This window comes from Harmonia axyridis, chromosome 1 (assembly GCF_914767665.1).
Source record: "Harmonia axyridis chromosome 1, icHarAxyr1.1, whole genome shotgun sequence".
NCBI classification, from domain to species: Eukaryota; Metazoa; Arthropoda; class Insecta; order Coleoptera; family Coccinellidae; genus Harmonia; species Harmonia axyridis.
Genome location: NC_059501.1, coordinates 27,870,532 through 27,891,092, shown reverse-complemented (window position 1 = coordinate 27,891,092; position 20,561 = coordinate 27,870,532). Strand labels below are relative to the sequence as shown.

Genomic DNA, 20,561 nt, shown 5'->3' with positions numbered 1-20,561 from the left:
CAAAAAATACTCTAAAGGGCTCTTCTGTCAGTCCTATAGCAAACAAAATCAGGTCCCTGCTCGGGCGCCAATTTGTGACGGCGACTTTCTTCGGATTGTTGATTATTTACTATTTCCCTTCAATATTACCTCGGGCGCCAATTGCGATAGGTTTTATAAGGTCGCAATTCCTTACGTCGCTCACTATTATCGACCCTGGGTAGCTTTTAAACAGTTGGAGAAGGGTTCGATTCAATCTAAGGTAAGAGCGATTGACCAGTGGTGATTTATTTCGCTAAATGGCAGTAAATGTCTATAGATAAATAAAAGACACCCTGACGAAACACACTATATTTAACAATATCCGTTCCCTTATGTACAACACCAAATTATATACAATACTATCCTATATATACAATAATGAAAAAGGCTACTAAACACCAAAAGCAAATATTTACAATGCAACACGGTACGGAACGAGAAATAAGCGAGGTGAGCAGGTGGCGTATATCAAGCAGCAGAAATGAGTAAGCAGTGAGCAAGCAAATTGAGCGATGATAAAAACGGTTAAGTGCGGACAAGCGTGGAAAGCATGCAGATTGGCGTGTGAAATGCAGTCTAATAAATCAGATGTGACTACCTATCCTGTGTTCCGTACGGTCCGGTTCGATACCTCTTTATTAGAAACGGCAAGCCTGAACAATATCTTCGAATCAGGTCTTGTATCGGCGCATCCACCAAAAATTGATATTAAGTCAGACTGGGCAGGGTGACTCACCGAAATGACCACGGTGATCCGTGAATCGGAAATAAGCGACCCCGCTCCACAAGATAAGGAATTCTGTCTGGTGGTCCCAAATAAGAGTTGCTCGCAATAAGGGACCCGACACACAGATTCCACCTGAGAAAGTTGGGTCTTAGAAACAGATTTCAATCAGGGTATTTGTCGGCGCATCCACCAAAATAAATCTAAGAAATAAATTTCGTTGGGGGTATACTCTGGCGCATCCACCAATTCCAGACTCGAGTCAGACCGGACAGGGTAATTCGCCGAAAAGGCTGCTGTGATCCGGAGATCGGAATTAAGCGACCCCTCTCCCCAAGATAAGGAGTTATGCCTGGTAGCTCCAAATAAGAGTTGCTCGCAATAAGGAACCGGACAGACAAACTCCACTTGAGAAAGAAAGATCTAAGAAATAAATTTCACTCACGGTATACCTCGGCGCATCCACCAATTAACGACTCGAGTCGGACCGGACAGGATAATTAACCTTAAAGACCGCAGTGATCCGGAGATCGGAAATAAACGACCCCTCTCCCCAAGATAAGGAGTTTTGCCTGGTAGTTCCAAATAAGAGTTGCTCGCAATAAGGAACCGAACAGACAAACTCCACTTGAGAAAGAAAGATCTAAGAAATAAAATAAATTACAAATAAATCACACTCGGAAAGTATCGATGGAACACAGGAAAGTCACCGATAATACAGACAGGAATAAAACGGTTCTTACCAATCCTAAGAATTTCCCACTTCACTACACGAACTCAAATTCTTTTCGTGTACGGGCTAAGTGTCAAATTCACGAATATAAAATACGGCACTAAAACGTCCAACGTTCAAAAGAAAAATTGCAAGCTAAAAATTAAACTCTAAATTGTTACTCAAGAAAATCCGCTCAATAACTATGAAAATATATAGCTCGAAGACGCCGACAGGAGTAAATCGGAAAATATCTTAATACTTCGAAGACACCGGCAAGAATAATCCTCCTTTTCCGAAATACTTCACTTGTAATCTCGGTTGGAAGGGGAAAATTTCGAGTCTCGAAATCGGCGGTATACCTATGAAAAACGAACGACAACATGTAAAAAAGAACATATTGAAGAGATAACGTCTATCGCGTTGTCGCTCGAAAGTTTTTATACATAGGCTGATATTTTAAATTGCATCGTTATATTTTCATGAAATAAATAAATCAGAAATTATTCCAAATAAAAATTTCTGAATTGGACGAAAAATACCTTCACTGCTCTCAATTAAAATTTTATTTTCACCTACTCATATGACTGGTAGAATAATGATGGAATTCTAAACCTGGGGCAAATTATACTGGGCGATTCTAATAAAATAATTATTGAATTCTAAACCTGGGGTAAATTATGCTAGGTGATTCTAGTAAAATAATTATTGAATTCTTAACCCGGGCTAAATTATACCGGGTGATTCTAGTAACGAATTTCACTTCGTTACAACAATTGTTGCTAACAATTAAATAACATAGTGGAAATTACTTCGTTTTATTTTATTTATAATGAATTTCCGCCAAGTAAGGACCGAATCCATTAAATATTCATTAGAAGCAGATATTAGCTTCTTGGTCCGATGGTATTTTAAACTTCTACTTAGAAGCAGAGAAAATACACAAAACATTTGGTTCTATTCCAAATGTCTACATCAAGATGTGTTCCCGAAATATATCAATTTGAGAACAAACAATAAGAGTCCAGCAGCGAAGATAGGAAGATTACAAGGAATGAAGAAATGGCTCAAGAATGATATGAAGAAAGAATACCACCAGAGAGACATATATAATGTTTATATAAAGGTAATTCATTCAGAGTTAACTAGTAGATTACATCCTCTAGAATTCGATATTGTTGATATGAACACTAGAGAACACATTAATAACATTATTCATAAAATTTTTTTAAATCAAAACAAAAAATTGAAAAACCTTATTTATAACAAACAAAAAACTTTAGCTAAAGAAACAAATCTAAGTTCGTTCTCAACTCATAAGTTCTTTCCAAAATTTATTAATTTATCAAATTTTAAATTCGATTCCAATGAAACTAGACTATTGGAAAAAGGATTTAAATATAATCTTAGAGACCATTCAAATAAATCTTTAGAGTACATAGCAATTGACTCAGAGTTAGCTTTACAATCATACTCCAAATCAGGACACTCAAATTTAAATTTAGATAAACATAACATCAAAACATATTGAAAACAAAAATAATACCCAGCCCTACGACAGTTGACCAAAAAATTGTCAAGTCAATTGTAACAAAAAGCAATGAAAATAATTTAGTTTTTACTCGAGCCGATAAAGGAAACAGTATTGTCGCCCTAACTAGATCAGAATATATTGAAAAAACATTAGACTTTTTAAATCCAAAAAAATTCAAAATTATGAAAAAAGACCCAACCAATTCTTTTCAAAAAATAATAAAAGAAACAATAAATCAATCCGTTAGTCTTTTCCAAAATCAACAAACACACAAACTTATTTTAATGAATCCACAGATTCCAAAATTATATTCTTTAGTAAAGCTTCATAAAGATAATAACCCCATCAGACCTATAGTTTCTTTCATTTCAGCACCAAGCATCAAATTATCCAGAGCTCTAATAACAATTATACAAAAAGAAACAAAATTTAATTCTGTATACTCGATAAGAAATAGTTTAGAACTGATTGAGAAAATAAAACATATTTATTTGCCTAACAAATCTAAATTTGTTTCTTTCGATGTACAGAACTTATTTCCTAGCATTCCCCCAGCAGAAACTATTAAAATAATAAAAGAATTACTTGTTACCAATAACACAAATCCGATTATAATGAATGACATTTTAAATTGCTTAGAAATATGCCTCAGTCAAAATTACTTTCAATTTAATGAAACCATTTATAAGTCTGATGAAGGTTTGATTATGGGTAACCCTTTAAGTCCAATCCTAGCAGAAATATTCATGAATAAATTAGAAAACAAAATTCTTTCTAACAATAACACAAAATATTTCCTTTATTGGTTTAGATATGTAGACGATATTATATGTTGCTTCAAAGGTACCAATAGACAACTTTCTTTGTTCACAGAATTTATCAATAACATTCACCCAAGTATCAAATTCACTTCTGAAATTGAACATAACAATTCACTCAACTTTCTTGATTTAACAATTACCAGAAATAATAACTTTCATAGTTTCAGTATTTTTAGGAAACCTACACATACTGATACTACCATCCATGCTACTTCTAACCACCCGTTAAACCAAAAAATGGCTGCATACAATTGTATGATCCATAGATTAATCAATATACCTATGAATCATGCTAATTTTTGTAAAGAATTAAATTTAATTAAACAAATAGCTGTGAATAACTGTTACAGTCCACATGTTATTGATCAAATTTTGAGGAATAAACAAAGAAAGCAAGCTTTGAGTCTAACATACCCTAAGGTAAATTATGGTATTGATACTAAATTTTTTTCGTTAACTTATGTTAATAATATTTCTGAAAAGATTGCTAAATACCTGAAAACAAAATTCAATTACACAATATCCTTCAAAACAAGTAACAACTTAGAGATGTTCATTAAAAACAATAAAGACAAAACTGATAAAGAAACTAAATCCGGTGTCTACAAGTTAACCTGTAATGATTGCCCTATGGTTTATATTGGACAAACAGGAAGATCTTTCAATAAAAGGATAAAGGAACACCAAAAGAGTTATACATCTGATAGTTCGTTTTCAACCTACGCGAATCACTTAAAAGAATGGGACCATACCTTCAATAATAACTTTGAAATTCTTCATTTAGAAAACAAGAGCTTAAGACTAACACTCTTAGAATCCTTAGAAATAAACAGGTATAATACCCAAAATATTCTGTTGAACGAACAAACGGATGTAATCTCATCCCCTTTATTGAATTTCTTCCGATAGTTTGGAAATCCCAGGCGGTAAATTGTCCAATATAACGTTGTAATTTATACCCTTTCGAATATTTTTGTGTCAATTTTGTTTTTATATAAGATTCCGAAAACCTTTGTACTCTTATCAGTTCAGAAATGTAGCCTGATGAAGCCACAGTGTGGCGAAACAATTGTTGCTAACAATTAAATAACATAGTGGAAATTACTTCGTTTTATTTTATTTATAATGAATTTCCGCCAAGTAAGGACCGAATCCATTAAATAATATTTTTTTGTTTCACAAACTCCTTAAAGGGGGGAGGTGGAAAAAAGCACTGCTTGATAATCGAAATTTTTTTTGTTTTGTTAAGAATTTAGTGTAAAATGGTTGAAAATCTATCAGCAACCTTTATTGCCTTAAGAACTTTATGGTGTTAGTTGTAACATAATACATTTTTAATATGTTTCAAAACTTATAAGCTGTATTCTTCTATAAATTATTCATGAAGGCATAAACATTCAATTAGGATCAATGCAGAAATTGAATGGATGTTTTTCTTGATTTGGCTGTTGCAAAATTTTTTATATAATCAATCAATCAATTTTATCGAGTATCTCTTGCTCTATATCTAAGATTGCCAATCCAGAAAATCTTTTTTATGACATGGTAGACTTCAAAAAGTTTTCAATTATTTTTAATTTAGTGAATGATCTCTTACCAGAAGCAACAGACACAGGTAAAGTGAGAAGGATTCTTGAGGCAATACTAAGATTCGGTAGAGAAGAAGTAAGATTATTTTCGAAAATATATTGTAGAATTTCAAGAGGATTTTCGCTTCCGATAATGAAAACAATCTTAGGGCTTTTATCTCGTTGAATAAATCATTTTCTTTCACGTCAGCCTCTTTTTTTCCTAATCAGTTAGCTTTTGTTGAAGAGCATGACAGCATTTTAATAGATATTTATCATTTAATTTAAGAATATCAGAAATAATTTTGATCAATTATTTTCAAAAAGAAATTTATTTTAAAAGCGATTTTTTAATCTTGAGGTGCCTCATCCGTCTGTTCATAATCGAAAAATTTTGGTTTATACTTTCGTCTTACACAATATAATAGAGAAAAACCTTGATCTATCTCAAGAGCAGCCGCTAGTTTTCCAGATTCCGCAAGTTTTTACTCGAGAACATTATCATCCCTATAATTTTTGAAATGATCAACTAAATTCGTCAAATAGTTTTGGCACACTTTAATGTCAATCGCTACACTTTGCATCATTTTGCTTACAATATTAATCTGGAATGAAACATCATAAGAAATTATTATACTTCAAATAAATTTAAGAGAATGAATATTTAATAAAAGAGAAATGTCTATGTCTAGTTTCCATGTTAAAAGTATCATTCTCTGCTATTTCTAAAAGGTTATCACATATTTGAATAAAATGAAACTTCTGCATCAATTCTACTTGACCATCTAGTATCACTTAGAGGTTTTAGACGTAACTGAGGATCATGCTTTTTTATAACATTCCAATCTTTTTGTGGATGAGGAGAAATATATAAAAAGTTCCTTTACAATATCAAAAGAGTCCACTGTTTTATTTGAAACCTTTGCAGCATCATTTTCAGTTAAATTTAAGCTGTGTGCAGCACATAGCGCAAAAAATGCCCTAGGATTAGCATCGAGTAAGCGTTTTTGTAAACCAATATCTGGCTATTTCATGCCGATTGCGACGTTCGAAAACTTGTATAAATTGCAAGAAAGAAGTTTGGAAAAAAAAATTGTTAAAAAAATTTGAAAGAATCTTTTTCGAAAACCTTTGGTCCATCGGTTCTTCATGCGGTCTATAAGAGGTTTTGGCGCCCTTTTAGAGTTGCGCCCGCGTGCGGTGCACGCGTTACACGCGCGGTTGCGGGGGCCCTGATTTTCATCACAAAAATCTCATTTAAACTATATTTTTTTGCAATTTAATTCAATATTCCTAACTTATGTGGAGCAGTTTAATTCACGTAATTCTATTCTTATAGTCTTTAATACGAGCTGATGAAGTGAAAAAAAGATGAATATTGAGAACAAATGTTTAAAACTATAAAAGGGGATACTCAAAAGTGAGTATTCACTTTTGAGTGAATTCAAGGAGGTCTATTTGAAAATGATCTTTTTGAGCTTGAACAGATATTTTTCAATATATCTATTGTTCGAATATGAAATATAATATTGTTTTAATAAGAGTCACTTACACAGTCACTTAAGGTAGAACTTTATCGAAATATTTACCATACCATTATTATATTAATATACATTATCTATACTGTCCTAGAATATTTTATGAACCTATAAGCTTTTTTGAGTTTTTTACTTTTGTATCCTTCAAACCCCAGAAATGCCGATAGCTTTTTGATTACCTACTAATGGAGCAGATATCTGAATTCTCACTTAGAAAATAGTTATTCAAGGTTTAAGGCTAAAACCTTAAATTTCTCATACATAATACACTATTTTTTTATGAGGTGAAAAACGACGATCCAATATTCGGAAATAATATCATAACAATATATCAAAGAGAATTATCGATGTGTTATATGTTCTGAAATGTTAGACTGTGGTAGGACAATTAGACATGCGTTGCTAAGGAAACCTTTGAAGTAAACAGTGATCTTACTGGTTCTTCAGTTGAAAAATGTCTGATTCCAAGTTTTTATTGACTTTACCAGAGTTAGTAGGAGCAGCGAAAGTAACTTCCCAAAAATTATTACAACTTAAATCGCGGAAAATTTACGAAACCGAGAATGCAAGATGCATTGAATGGAAAATGAAAAAGACATGTACTTCTTTCTCAGGTCGAATTATTCAATGATTAAATCTTTTACTATCTAATAATTATGTGGAAATATCAAAACACTCCAAACTGATATTATTTCTGAAACAAAATGGGAAAGGTTATACTTCCAAGAAAGCTAAGATTTTTACTAGAGCACAAATTAAGGATGATGCTCCTGATGAAGTTTATTTAATGGCCGAGAATGTTGTGGTATATACTGGGGTTTTCAGGAGCTTGCCAAATTTGTAGAATAAGCCAATTGATGATATTGAAGGAACGTTATTGATTGTAAAACTCCAGAATACAATGATGTTGGTAAATAGATAATTTGTAGTTACTGATGAATATATTTAATTCTGCCGAAAGTACATAGTCCTTCGTCCAGCAGCAGCAAAGGATGTTGAAGGTAAAAATCAGTTTTATAAGTTGCCTCACACAGTATAGCTAATTTTCTTCAATTGGAAAATACTAATAAATGCTATATAAAGACAGGTCAATCATTTCGAAGATCAGACCTCTGGAATAGATTTCATGGATATTTCATCTTCAGAATTTTTTTTTTCATCCTTTTCAACTGGAGGAAGTATGGAAGAAAAAAGCACTTTTATTAAAATATGATATTTTCAACAATACTTTACACAACAAGAATAAAACTTTTTCTAAACAGTTGAATATTTATGACATTAAAATCCCTCAGTCACTTCTAGAATGTCTGTGAGCAGTTTCTGTAACACCAATTTCTTTTTCTTCGACATCGTCCTCATTTCCTTTCACTGTGAATGTCACATAATAACGTTTGTTCTGATCCAGACGATCAGCAGGCAGTGATATGACTTGTTTGTCGTTTCCGTGGCAGAGTTCAAGGGTCACCGATTTCTTTGGATTGATATTTGGAAGGAATCCTCCGGTTCCAGGTTTGCAATCGTTGAACCCAATCTTAGGTATTGTGTGGTGATCCAATTTCGGTACTGAAAAAAAAAGGAAATAAATTAATTCTAGTTGAAAACATATCAGAAAACTCTGCAAAGGACACCGCATACTTTACTAGGTAAATTGGCCTCCTGTCAAATTGGCTGAATTATTGATAAGTTATAGTCCAAGTCATTCCAAACAAAAAGTTCATTAGGCAACAGTTTATCTTTAGACTAGTTTTGACGATAGAGGGCCCTGAAAACTCTTATTTGTTCTCCATTGTTAAAGAATACAAAACGATATTCTGAATAATCAAGATGTGAACAGTGGACAGGGCTGCACGATATACAGTCCTTGATACATACCGCAAGAAATAGAGAAGCGATGGAAAATGTTATCGCAAACATCCATTAGTGGATATGCATTGGAAGAAGAAGAAGAACAGTCATTGATATAAGATACTATTAAAATAATTTTTCTTTGGTGTTGAAAATGATTACAAATCGCCTTAGTGATCTACAATCAAAAAATATCCCCGAGCACAGTCGTTTGTTTTGAGCCGTGGTTCTGATCTCTGAATTCACCAGATGGAAGGGACAAAAATCCAGTTCGATCAATTACCTCTTATATCCACACAAGTATTTTAAAATCTGAATTTTTAAAATATTTGGTACCAGAAAAATTTACCTATCCACAATATTTTAAGAAATGAAAATATATGAGTGAATCCGAAATTTATACAGGGTGTCCCGGGAAGAATGCGACAAACGAATACCATGAATTAAAGTCATCATGGAGGACCCGTATCAAGAGGTTTCAATCGCCTGAGTGCCTTCGTTTGGGATATACAGGGTGATGTTCATCTTATGGGTGAAATTTCACTGTTGAATACCTCTTAACTAATCGACCGAATAATTTCAAATTTTGAAGATTTGTCACCCTTTCCTATCGCCTTCCTTCAATTTTTCTGAATTCGAGTAAATCAGATCCGGACTAGGAAAATTTCAGACTTTTCCTATTTTCGTGAATATTGGATCACCCTGTACGTGAACATTATGATTTTTTTCTGTTTTCGGAACCACAAAAAATCAATTCATTATAAAAATTCTAAATTTCTGCTTGGCACGGTCAGACAGCGTGATCAATAAACATTCCTTTATGAGTGAAAATTTTTTAGTTCGATAACTCTTCAAGAAATCCACCGAATAATTTAAATTTTTCAAGTTTTATCGCCCTTTACTATCGCCTTCCTTCAATATTTCTGAAATCGAGTAAATCAGATCCGGAGTAGGAAAATTTAAGACCTTTTCTATTTTTTTGAATATTGAATCACCCTGTATGTTGATATAATGTTTTTTTTCGTTTTCGTAACCACAAAGAATTGATTCCTAATAAAAATTTTAAATCTCTGCTTGGTGCCATCATTCAGGGTGATCAATAAACATTTCTTCATGAAAGAAATTTCATAGTTCAAGATATCTTGAATTTATCGGTAGAATTATTGCGAAAATTGAATTTGTTTCACCCTTCACGAATTTCTCACCTAAATTTTCCTCAAATTATTCAAGAAAATTTTTAATCAACAAAGTGGATAAATAATATAACAAAAACAGCAAATAAATTGAAAATATTTGATCTAGAAAACAATGAATCAAAAATAAAATATTTTCAGTTGAGCAGATATTGTTCAAAATGATATTCCTCTATTTTAGAACATTTTTGAGCACGTTGATATGATATAGTTGTTTCACAGATTTCGGTATCTTATTCGGTTGAATCGGTTGTACTTCTTTCATGAGGGAATGTTTATTGTTCACTCTGTATGACGGTGGCAAGCTGAGTTTTAGAATGTTGATTATGGATTAATACGTTGTAGTTACGAAAACGAAAAAAAATTATCATATTGACCTACAGAGTGATCAAATATTCACGAAAATAGAAAAGTCTAGAATTTTGTTAGTCCGGATCTGGCGATAGTAATGGGCGACAAAACTTCAAATTTTGAAACTATTTGGTGGATTTGTTGAAGAGTTATTGAACTAAAAAAATTTCACTCATAAGGGAATGTTTATTGATCACGCTGTATGACCGTGCCAAGCAGAATTTAGAATTTTTATAATGAATTGATTCTTTGTGGTTCCGAAAACAGAAAAAAATCATAATGTACACGTACAGGGTGATCCAATATTCACGAAAATAGGAAAAGTCTGAAATTTTCCTAGTCCGGATCTGATTTACTCGAATTCAGAAATATTGATAGGAAAGGGTGACAAATCTTCAAAATTTGAAATTATTCGGTCGATTAGTTAAAGAGTTATTCAACAGTGAAATTTCACTCATAAGATGAACATCACCCTGTATATCCCAAACGAAGGCACTCAGGCGATTGAAACATCTTGATACGGGTCCTCCATGATGACCTTAATTTATGGTATTCGTTTGTCCCATTCTTCCCGGGACACCCTGTATATGTCCAAGAATAAAAAATGTAATTTTTCAAATTCACAAATTACTTCCCTGAAGATGCAGGAGTCCTAGCTCTATACTGAGTCAATCTTCCTCCACCGGAGTTGATAAGAACTTAGGTCTAACAGTTCTTCAATAATAAGGAGAGTAAATTCTTCGGCTTGTAAACTGACAATTGACAATGATGTTGGGCTGTCTTTTGACGAAGGACACTCAAAGTAATGATCAAACTTTCAGCTTTTATCAGGAACACCAATCAGGAATTTAGTAAAGAAAAAATATTTAAAAAAAAAACCTTTTTTTCAGGGTGAACATTTTTTAATGAGAGAGTATATTTATAATTATCTACTTATGCTGTTTCCAAGGGCGCAATTTGCGTACGAATGAAGGAGGCTCAAACGCTCTTGATTCCGCATCTCTCATCTTTCATTCGATTTTGGGAAATTCTTGGTGGTCTTGAAATGGAAATAATATGTTTACTTACAGTATGCTGCACATGGCACACCGGTATAAGCATGCGTAGCGTGCATGCATCTGTGCGTACTCCTGGTGCAAAGTAGTGGATTATTTGGTGCCTCTGGAAGCCCCTTCAAGTAATCGGCATCAGTCTTTTGCAACTTCCTCAATGAATCGTATAGAAACTTTTCAAAAGCCTTGAAAGACAAGTCCCTAGAAATGTATCGGCCAGCTCCTACAGTAGATGCGCAAGATGTGTGGTAGGCATCGATGGCTCTTTTGACCAAAGTGGCTTCGTTGTGTTGGCCGGATCGGATCTGCAATCTCTTCAGTTCCAGTAGGTGTTGAAAAATTTTTCTTTCTAGGTGGTATCTGATGAGCAATAAGAATTTCAAAAGAGAGGAAGAAAAGTTGAAATACGTTAAATATGAGGTGATTTGACCAAAATGTAACATTCAGAGGAAATTTTCATGAACGTATCTCGAGTTGAAATGACTGATATATTGAAATTTTCAAAGATCACACATCGCAAACAATTGATAGGGCTGTGCCTAAAGTAGCATGAGTACTTAGTAGCATGACCTAAAGAAAATCCTCAATATGATTTTCGAAAAATTATCTACGACTGCTCCATTTTGGAGCTATTAGGTGCGTAACTAAGTTCCCGCTGTTTGTCAATAGATGGTTTCAGCAGTAGGTACTGGTCGATTTTGATATCCAAATATCCAAAACGTCATAAACCAAGCTTAGAACTATTGTAAACAAGGTATTTCAACACATTTGTAATTTTCTTTTGGATTCAAATATGTACGGCTGTGTGAATATGTCTGAAATTGTGCCGAATAATCATCAACAAACAAAATTAAGTTATAGGGTCTGCCTGGTCATGCTTCTGTGTCTTCGCTTCGACTGAATATTCACGCTGCGAAGGTATTGCTGTGTATTTGGTAGAGTTATTCATTATGAGCTGTTGAAATCGAGTGAAACCATAACTGGGGAACGATAACGATTTCAGAGTATGCTACTGAGTTGAGCACTGCGCGAAAACGACCACAATACGAGCAGAGGCAAGATAAAGTAATTCTACAGCATGACATTGCTCGGCCTCATGTTACTAAACCCGTAAAAATCTATCTGCTAACTAGAAACGCTCAAATGCGACCCGCTGTATTCCCCAGGTATTGAACCGTCAGATTATTACTTGTTCCAGTTGATGAAACATGATCTGATTCATCAGCAGTTCCATTCATATGAAAACATAAAAAAAGGTTTGATTCGTGGATAGCCATAAAATATGATCCCTTTTACCGAGCTCTACCAGAAAAATGATAAAAAGTTGTAGCTAATAATGGGCAATAATTTGAATGATTCATCTGTAACAATTTTTTCACAATTAAGTTGCATTTTCATCAAAAATACAGCGGGAACTTAGCTGCGCACCTTATATTTACTTATTTCTTAATTTTTTTGTCAAACCAAACAAGGAGCAATTCATCGAAGTAAATAATTTTCAATGAAAAGATTGACAATAAAAATATTTATGTATTCAAGGGAAGTGGTAAAAAAAATTCTCAAAAAAACTCAATAAGTCGTAAAAACACTAATAATTATTAAAATACTTCTAAGTTCTGAGTAAATGAAGAGGATGATTGTTTATATTTCATTCAATAGCTATCTCAGTTGATATGACAAAAATGAAGTATTTTTATGCGGATACAGAATCCAGTACAAGTAAATACAAAAAAAAACAATATAAATCTAAAAATTTTATGGGAACTGGTATTTTTTGAAAGGAACACACTGTATTTTATTTTCCTAATCGGTAGAGATCTTTCTTCTGATTTCAAATATATTTTATATATTGACAGTTTCGAAAAATATAGATTTTTTGTCAACGCTACATGATAATGCTGCGGTTTCTTCTATCAGAAAAAAATATGTTTACAGATTAAAAAGAAGATATATCAACAGAAATGCGAATCAAATACAATTTCCTATATCTAAGTTAAACTAGACAAATCTCAACAATAGATTTTCAATCAATTATCAACAATAAATTTTCATTACATTTTCAATCATAAATTTTCAGTAAATCCTCAAAAATGAATTTTCAACAATAAATTTCATCAATAAATCGCAGCGAGAGAAAGAGTATTTAGGGAAGAGAGGAAAAATAGATTAGGAAAATAAAATACAGGGTGTTCCATTAAAAAATTCCATTTCACATTAAATTTTTTAGTTTATAATGCTTTTTTGAATTTCCTAGTAGTGAATTTTGAATCCCCAGAAGTAATATTTCATATTTGTCAATTTAAAGGTCTTTGTAGGACCAATATTCACCGAGATAACTATTGCTAAAATAATATAAATTTATATAAATGTATTATATAATAATATATAATAAATATAAACAATAACCCTGTATATATTTGATTATATTTAACTCAATATTCACCACAAGTTCTTATCATTTGTACTTCAATTGTGTTCAATTGCACAGCTTCGAGGGCTGAATAGAGTTTGATATTATAGTTATTTGAATAAGAGCAAAACATTTTTTTTCGAATATAAATATATTGATAAACATATATATAAATCTTTACCTTCTTATGTTAGACTGTATGCTTTGGGTAACAGACGTCATATTGACTCCTCGTTCAGTCATATTTTTCCATTTTGGCACTCTCACACTCCTAGGACTAGGCTCAAACCCAGAGTCTATAACATTACTACTCTCATAATCACTTCCAGCACTTCTAGAATCCCTACGATGTGATCTTTTTCTAATTTTTCTTCTCCTGGAAGGTAATCTGGTTTTTTCCTCGCCATCTTCTGAGCCACTCCCTTTTTCATCACTATATATCGAAACTCTCCTACGAGCAGATGTTGTAGACCGGGATCTATATGTTTCATTCATAGTGTTGTTTAACTCATTCATTTCGGGAAGTGATGGAATCCGATGATTGAGTTCCACATTTTCTTTATCGATACGGTTTAGATACTTTTCACTTTTGGACAGCATTGTTTTTCCTAATGCAGTAGGAATTTTACTCTTTCTGTAAGTTTCATTTTTACCTTTTGTTTCGTTTTCTTCCGATTTTGACCTTTGTTTACTGAGCTTATTTTTTTCACTTCTCCTCCTTGTTTTATTTTCAACCACTTCTCTATCGTCAAGAACTGTGAAACTTTTGTGTGTTCTATTTTCGCTGAGTGAGGATACAGGCGAATCTTCTGTTGGTGATTTAATTAAGGAATCTCTTGGTCTTCTTAATTCTCTCATCTGTTTACCTGCCTTCGAAATAGAATTCGTCACTTCTTGATCAGCTTCAGCTACTGTTTCTCCGAAAGCCTTATCCAATATATCTCCCACATTATTGCTTATTCCTTCTTTTCCTTCTTCATTATTATTTACCTGGTGAGAGTGATCTTCTGATATTTGCCTAACTGTAGTGTCACCTGTATTAAAAATATCAGTGTTGGAAGTTACATCCTCCGTTCTATCACTTTGCTCTGGATCACGAACTTCTGCTTTGTCTAAATCCGTCTGATCTTCACCATGAATTTTGAGTGATAGTTCTTGTTCTATATTCAAACTGATCAGACTAATTGCAGCGTTTGCTACTTCTCTGGCTGCTTCGTTCATTTCGGGGCTATCTTCTGAAGGTTCCTGATTTCGAAGAAATGTGTCATGAGAAAGAATTCTTTTTAGATTTTTCAGTTTCCGAGATCTCTCACTTGAAGCTGTTTCTTCTTGACCATCTCTTGGACTTTCTTCGTCGAAGGCTGTGTCAGTTCTTTCTATGGCAATATTGGTTTGTTCATTTTCTTCATTATTTTCATCTTTTGAATTTTTTTCGTCCACTTCTGGCTCTTCATTTGTTAGAGTTTCTTTTTTTTGCTTAACCGTTATTTCTTGTATGCCTTCGACTATTTCTTTCGTTTCAATATCTCCCTCAACAGATGTTATGGTTTTATCGTCAATCTCTTTCGATGAATTCATCAGAGAATTATCTTCTTTTATTGAACTATTCTCATGCTCATCTTTATTTGCTGATTTATCTACTGATGTACTTTTCTCAGTATTGTCCATATCATTAGAAATTTTGCTAATATTTTCTAAAGACTCTGATTTCCTATTTTCTATACTTTCTTCTACTACCTGATCATCTGGAAGTTTGGTATCAGATTCATGTAATATTTCCAAATTTTCCAAAGGCTGTTTTAATTCATCATCACTAAAATTCTTTGGAGGTTCGTGAATTGACGCTTCAACTATAATGTTTTGCTGTTTTTCTAGATCTTCACTTGTGTCCGACATCCTAGAAGACTGAAAGGTTGGTTTGATGATTTGTTCTTTAGGTAAATCCATCAAATATTCATCTGTTAGGACTGCAGCATCAGTTTTCGATACATTAAGAGATGAAGCTCTATCTTTCATTTTTTCAATAGTATTTGTTGCTTGATCCCTCAGTTCGAGATTACCGAGCTTTTTATTTGACATTCTTGACTTTCTACTTGAACCACTGGTGCTACTTCTGTCGGAGTCAGATCTTACCGTTTTTATTTTAACTCCATGCTTGGCACTCTTTGGACGCGTATAACTTTCTTTAGTATTTCTGCTTGATACAATTTTTTCATGAATTTGTTGATTTATAGGAATATCTTCGACTTCTCTACCAACGGAAATCGCTCTGGATTGGTGGATGTTTATTTCAGTGTTTCCGTTTATGACAATCTCGTTACTGTAATCGAATCTACTTCTAGAAGATTTCCTAGGAATGGGTGCTACACTAGAAGCGCTATCGTCTCGCATTTTTGGGAATCTTGATTTTTCACTGTGCTTTCTACTACCAGATTTGTGCTTGCCTAATTTCGCACTCAATCTCTCCTCGAGTTCGCTACCCGACGCTGAGGCTCGTTTTCGTTTGTATTTTTGTGCGAGTTTCTTCTTTTGAATTTTTGCAAAGTGCTTGTTGAGCTCCCCGTTCTCTCGTTCACTATTAGAGCTGGTGTCCCCCCAAAAAGTTATATCGTCTCTTATCTGTAAACTAACGGCACTGTTGACGTTTTGTTGAGGTTCGCTGTGCAACCTAGACGCTGGTATTCCACCGTGAAGTTGGAGGTACTTAGCTGTCGATCTGAACCCTCTACGAAGAGCACAGTCAAGTGGGGTCATGAAGAGGTTTTTGGAAGTCCTTAAAACGGGGTTGATATGAGCTCCCGAATCCAATAAGATCTGAAAGTTTAAAGTTGGTTGAAGTATTTTTGATTTATTAATTTCAATGATAAAACTTTGGCAAAGATTCTTAAAAACCTCTTAAAACACAGTTCTACAGTTTTTTTCAGAAACTATAGGAGCTTTTAGCATGAAATTTGAAGCGAAAATCAATTGGTGTACTGCTTTTATCTACTCAACTCAAGAATACGATATATGAATTTTGAAAGTAAAAAAAATGGTAAACAAATTCAAATTATTGAAAATTTAAAACATAACCACAAGATACAAAATATGAATCAGAATTCCGTGACCACAAAATCTACGCAAATATTTCGGGCGTAGATATAAAATAAGAATATCAAAGCATTATGCTCAATTTCCATGACAGCAGATCTGATCTTGAATGCGGGGAATACCAATTTCAATCTTTTCGCAAAAATTCATTTTAATCGCCTAATCAGAATCATAGAAAATTAAAGCTAAATATTGGAAAATTTCCCAATATTTCGTTGACCACAGATAGTGTAAAATTGCTCTTTAAAAATTAAGGAACACTGAATTTCTCGAACAACACACGTTGTGCATATAAAAACACATAGGCCGTTTTTGTGGTTTTTTCTTACATTACTTCGATACATGAAACAATGATTTCAATAGAGTAAATCAATTTATATCAATTTTTTATTTTTGAAGAGCAGTTTATAATAATAATAATAATATGGTTTATTCTGTAAACTACAGGGTATAAACATATAATCACAGAGGCGTGAGCCTGTACGTGACTACTTCTTATATCTAGGTATATAAGGTCCAGAACGAAGGAGAGGTCAAAAACCTTCCATATTTTTGGCTAAAGGTAACATCAATTGAAAATTTATTGTTAAACAGTCTAAATTTGGATCGGGCATTTTTTACGACAAGAAGTAAGTGATCTGGCTTGTATTTTATTGCGTTTGTTTGATTTTCTATTGTTCTGGGGAAGGGATCATTATAAAATTCCGCAAAAATTTTGAAATTGCAATTTTAAAATGAAACATAAAATTTCAAGTCGGTCGGATCTGTTTTCAAGGAATTATTGGATATTTTCTGTTTGAATTTTCCATGGTTTTCGTGGAACGATCAATACAAAATTCCGAAAAAAAAATTGAAATTGTAATTTCAAAATGAAAATAAAAATTTCGTTGAAAATAAGACATAGATATGGAGCATGATAAGGAATTGATAATTTTGAGTGGAAATGTGTGTAAAATCTGACAAGTGGGAAACAATAGGGAAAAGTAGTATATATAAGGTGTATTCTTCAAGGTTGAACTTCAAAATGACCATATTCAGTTCAAACCTGATTTCTGCCAAAATTTTTTCATTGTTTTATTGAGGCAATTGATGTTAGTCAAGAAACAAAATTTTAGGCAAACCATCTTTGATAAAAATTGTTATACAGAAATAAAATTTTCTCAAATTTCAGAAAACACCCTGGATATCGCAAACCAAAATATACCCATATCAGTTTCATATCCTCTAATCAAAGTTTTCATTTGTTTGTTTACTAGAAAACGAGTAACATTTCATCTGAACCAAATTTTATCTATAGTTAACTATAACTTATTATATTTTAAAACCTAGGCTATTCAGAATCATTTTTGAATGTGATTATATGCTATTTTTTTCATTATCAATTACTGAACTAAAAATCAAAATATATACACAATACAGAGTCCGGTTTAGATGAGAAATACCTTGCACATATCTGCATTATCATTCAAAGCTGCCAAATGGAGAGGACATCTTCCATCATTGTTCCTAGCGTTAACTTGGCTTGGTCTCATGGTGAGAAGCCATTTAACCAAATCTCGTCTTCCTGAGGCAGCAGCTTCGTGGAGTGGTAGATCTCCTCTAGCATTCTTCAACCATAAGTTGGCACCATGAATACCAATCATCTTCACAGTTTCAAACTGACCTTTCGAGCATCCACAGTGAGCTGGGCTTCTTCCTTTTCTATCTTGTCTGTTTGGATCTGAACCGTGGGCTAACAGAAGAGCAGTCGCATCTGCATGACCTTTAAATCAATGGATCTTGTTGATTTTCAATTTTGTATGATATAATTAGAAAGGACAGCTGACTCATGGAAACAAATTGAGGAAACCATTAATATTGAGCTTTCCACATTAGATATTTGGTGAGCCATGGCTCTGAGTCCTTCTATCAATACATTCAAATTTTGATGGAGCTGATGAATATGTAATAAATCTGAAATTAGGGAAAGATTCGAAATGGCCTGTGCCATTGAATAGTTGCTTTCCCAGATGATCTCTGAGAATGGAACAATAATTGCGCACACTCGATGTAAAATATAAACCTATAGACCTAAACTGTATCAGAAGGTCCCTGGAATCATATAGCAAGGGGTCTCTATTGACATGAGACTGCCGTAATACCATGAAGCAACTGACCACAGGCAATAAGTATCTCTAATATGGGTACCGGGATATTGTTGTATTGAAGGAAATGAAAAAGTCGATGAAATTGCAAAAAAAAGTTGACACCTGTTGGTTCTGAGCCCTTCCATAGGCTTGGAGAATACCAATCACCAGTGTTCCAACAATGGGTGTCGTCCGGGTCTTGCTCAGGCAACGAAATTTGTAGTGCTTTCACCGACCTATACAATAAAGCTCCTGAAGCTACCATGAACAGAGCTTCGGGTAATGGTGGGACTGCTGACAGGACACAGTCGGCGCAAATACCTGTTGTACTACATGGTTAAATCAGCAGATGAGATCTGCAGGCTCTATGGGAAGGAGGTAGAAACATCCGAACACACAGTGTGCAAATGCCCGGGGCTGACTGGCCTAAGAACCACTCACATGGGAAAGTCAGTTCTGAATACTCATAGCCAAGGCTGGGTTTGTATGAATGGGTAGGGTTAAGATCAAATTGGTCGCAGTTCCCGGTAGGCTAACATAGTCGTAACGACCCTGATTCAGTGAAAATAATAACAATCATTGTGCCAGCAGAGTACTGCAATTGGTTCTCAGGAATAGAAGACTTAACAAAAATAAATGAGGATGATATATTTTGTCATCAAGAAAATTGAAGTTTTGCGCTGAGAGTGTGGAGAACTGAATTCAACTAATTAGAAAGCCGAGATTTTGAGAAAGTGCACCTTAGAAATTTGACGACGAATGATTGAATTGTAGGTGAAGGTGGTTAATTTTAGGTAGAATGGAATGCTCATGATGGATGCTTTTGGTGGAATCGAAAACAAAGGCAATATAATTCAGAGAATTAGATTAAGGGGGTTAATTCATTTTGTCTTGCTCGAAAACCATGACTTAGAACTGAACAATTTTTTGAGAATTAGGAGTGCCATTTAACTAGGTTGGATTTTCATAAAGAAAAGACAAAAACTTGTGATGGCTGTCGAAGACAAATAAGCTCACAGATATTTTTCCAACCCTAGGCAACCTTGGGGTATTAAATGGAAATGAACAAAATTTCATTTTTTTCTCAAAGAATAACAACACAAAGAATCAGAGCTTCATTTGGGTAATTATAGAGAAGAATAATTCAGAGTTCAGGGCAGGGATGTGATTAGTGAAATAAAATAAAGAAATCACACGATTCGTAGTGCAGGATATAATAAAGTTCAAACCTTTTGAACTAGGTATATTTAGATCTAGCTCCGTTGCATTGAGCCAAGAGTTAGAATTTTATGTTGCTCTTTTGGAGAAAAAAACTTTTACCAAATTGAAATAAAATTGAATTAGTAGTGCTTCTGATTTATCTTAAAACTTAAGATTCAGATAATGTGAATCTTTCAAGTGCTATTTTGGGTCTAGGCGATTTCCAGTCAAGCAATCGATTTTGATTATGGATATTATTGAATATAGAGTACCTATTTCATTTTCACAAGTATTGAATCATTTCACCCTCTTTATTTCTAAGAAATTTGAATCGATATCAATCCGTGAATATTTTATTGAAACACAATTTACTCCA

General features: G+C 33.5%; 1 protein-coding gene across 2 annotated transcripts in view; it reads right to left on the bottom strand.

Moving 5' to 3' along the window:
* Nucleotides 1–8,121: 8,121 nt before the first annotated feature.
* LOC123675592 (ankycorbin) overlaps nt 8,122–20,561 on the bottom strand; it is a 48,019-nt gene continuing 35,579 nt past the window's right edge. For both annotated transcript variants that reach the window (XM_045610988.1, XM_045610995.1), the window contains 4 exons: nt 18,302–18,621; nt 13,951–16,583; nt 11,376–11,719; nt 8,122–8,481 (listed from right to left, as the gene is read on the bottom strand). In XM_045610988.1, coding sequence (XP_045466944.1) covers nt 8,207–8,481; nt 11,376–11,719; nt 13,951–16,583; nt 18,302–18,621 — 3,572 coding nt within the window. In that variant the 3' untranslated portion in view covers nt 8,122–8,206. The remainder of the gene's footprint in view (nt 8,482–11,375; nt 11,720–13,950; nt 16,584–18,301; nt 18,622–20,561) is intronic.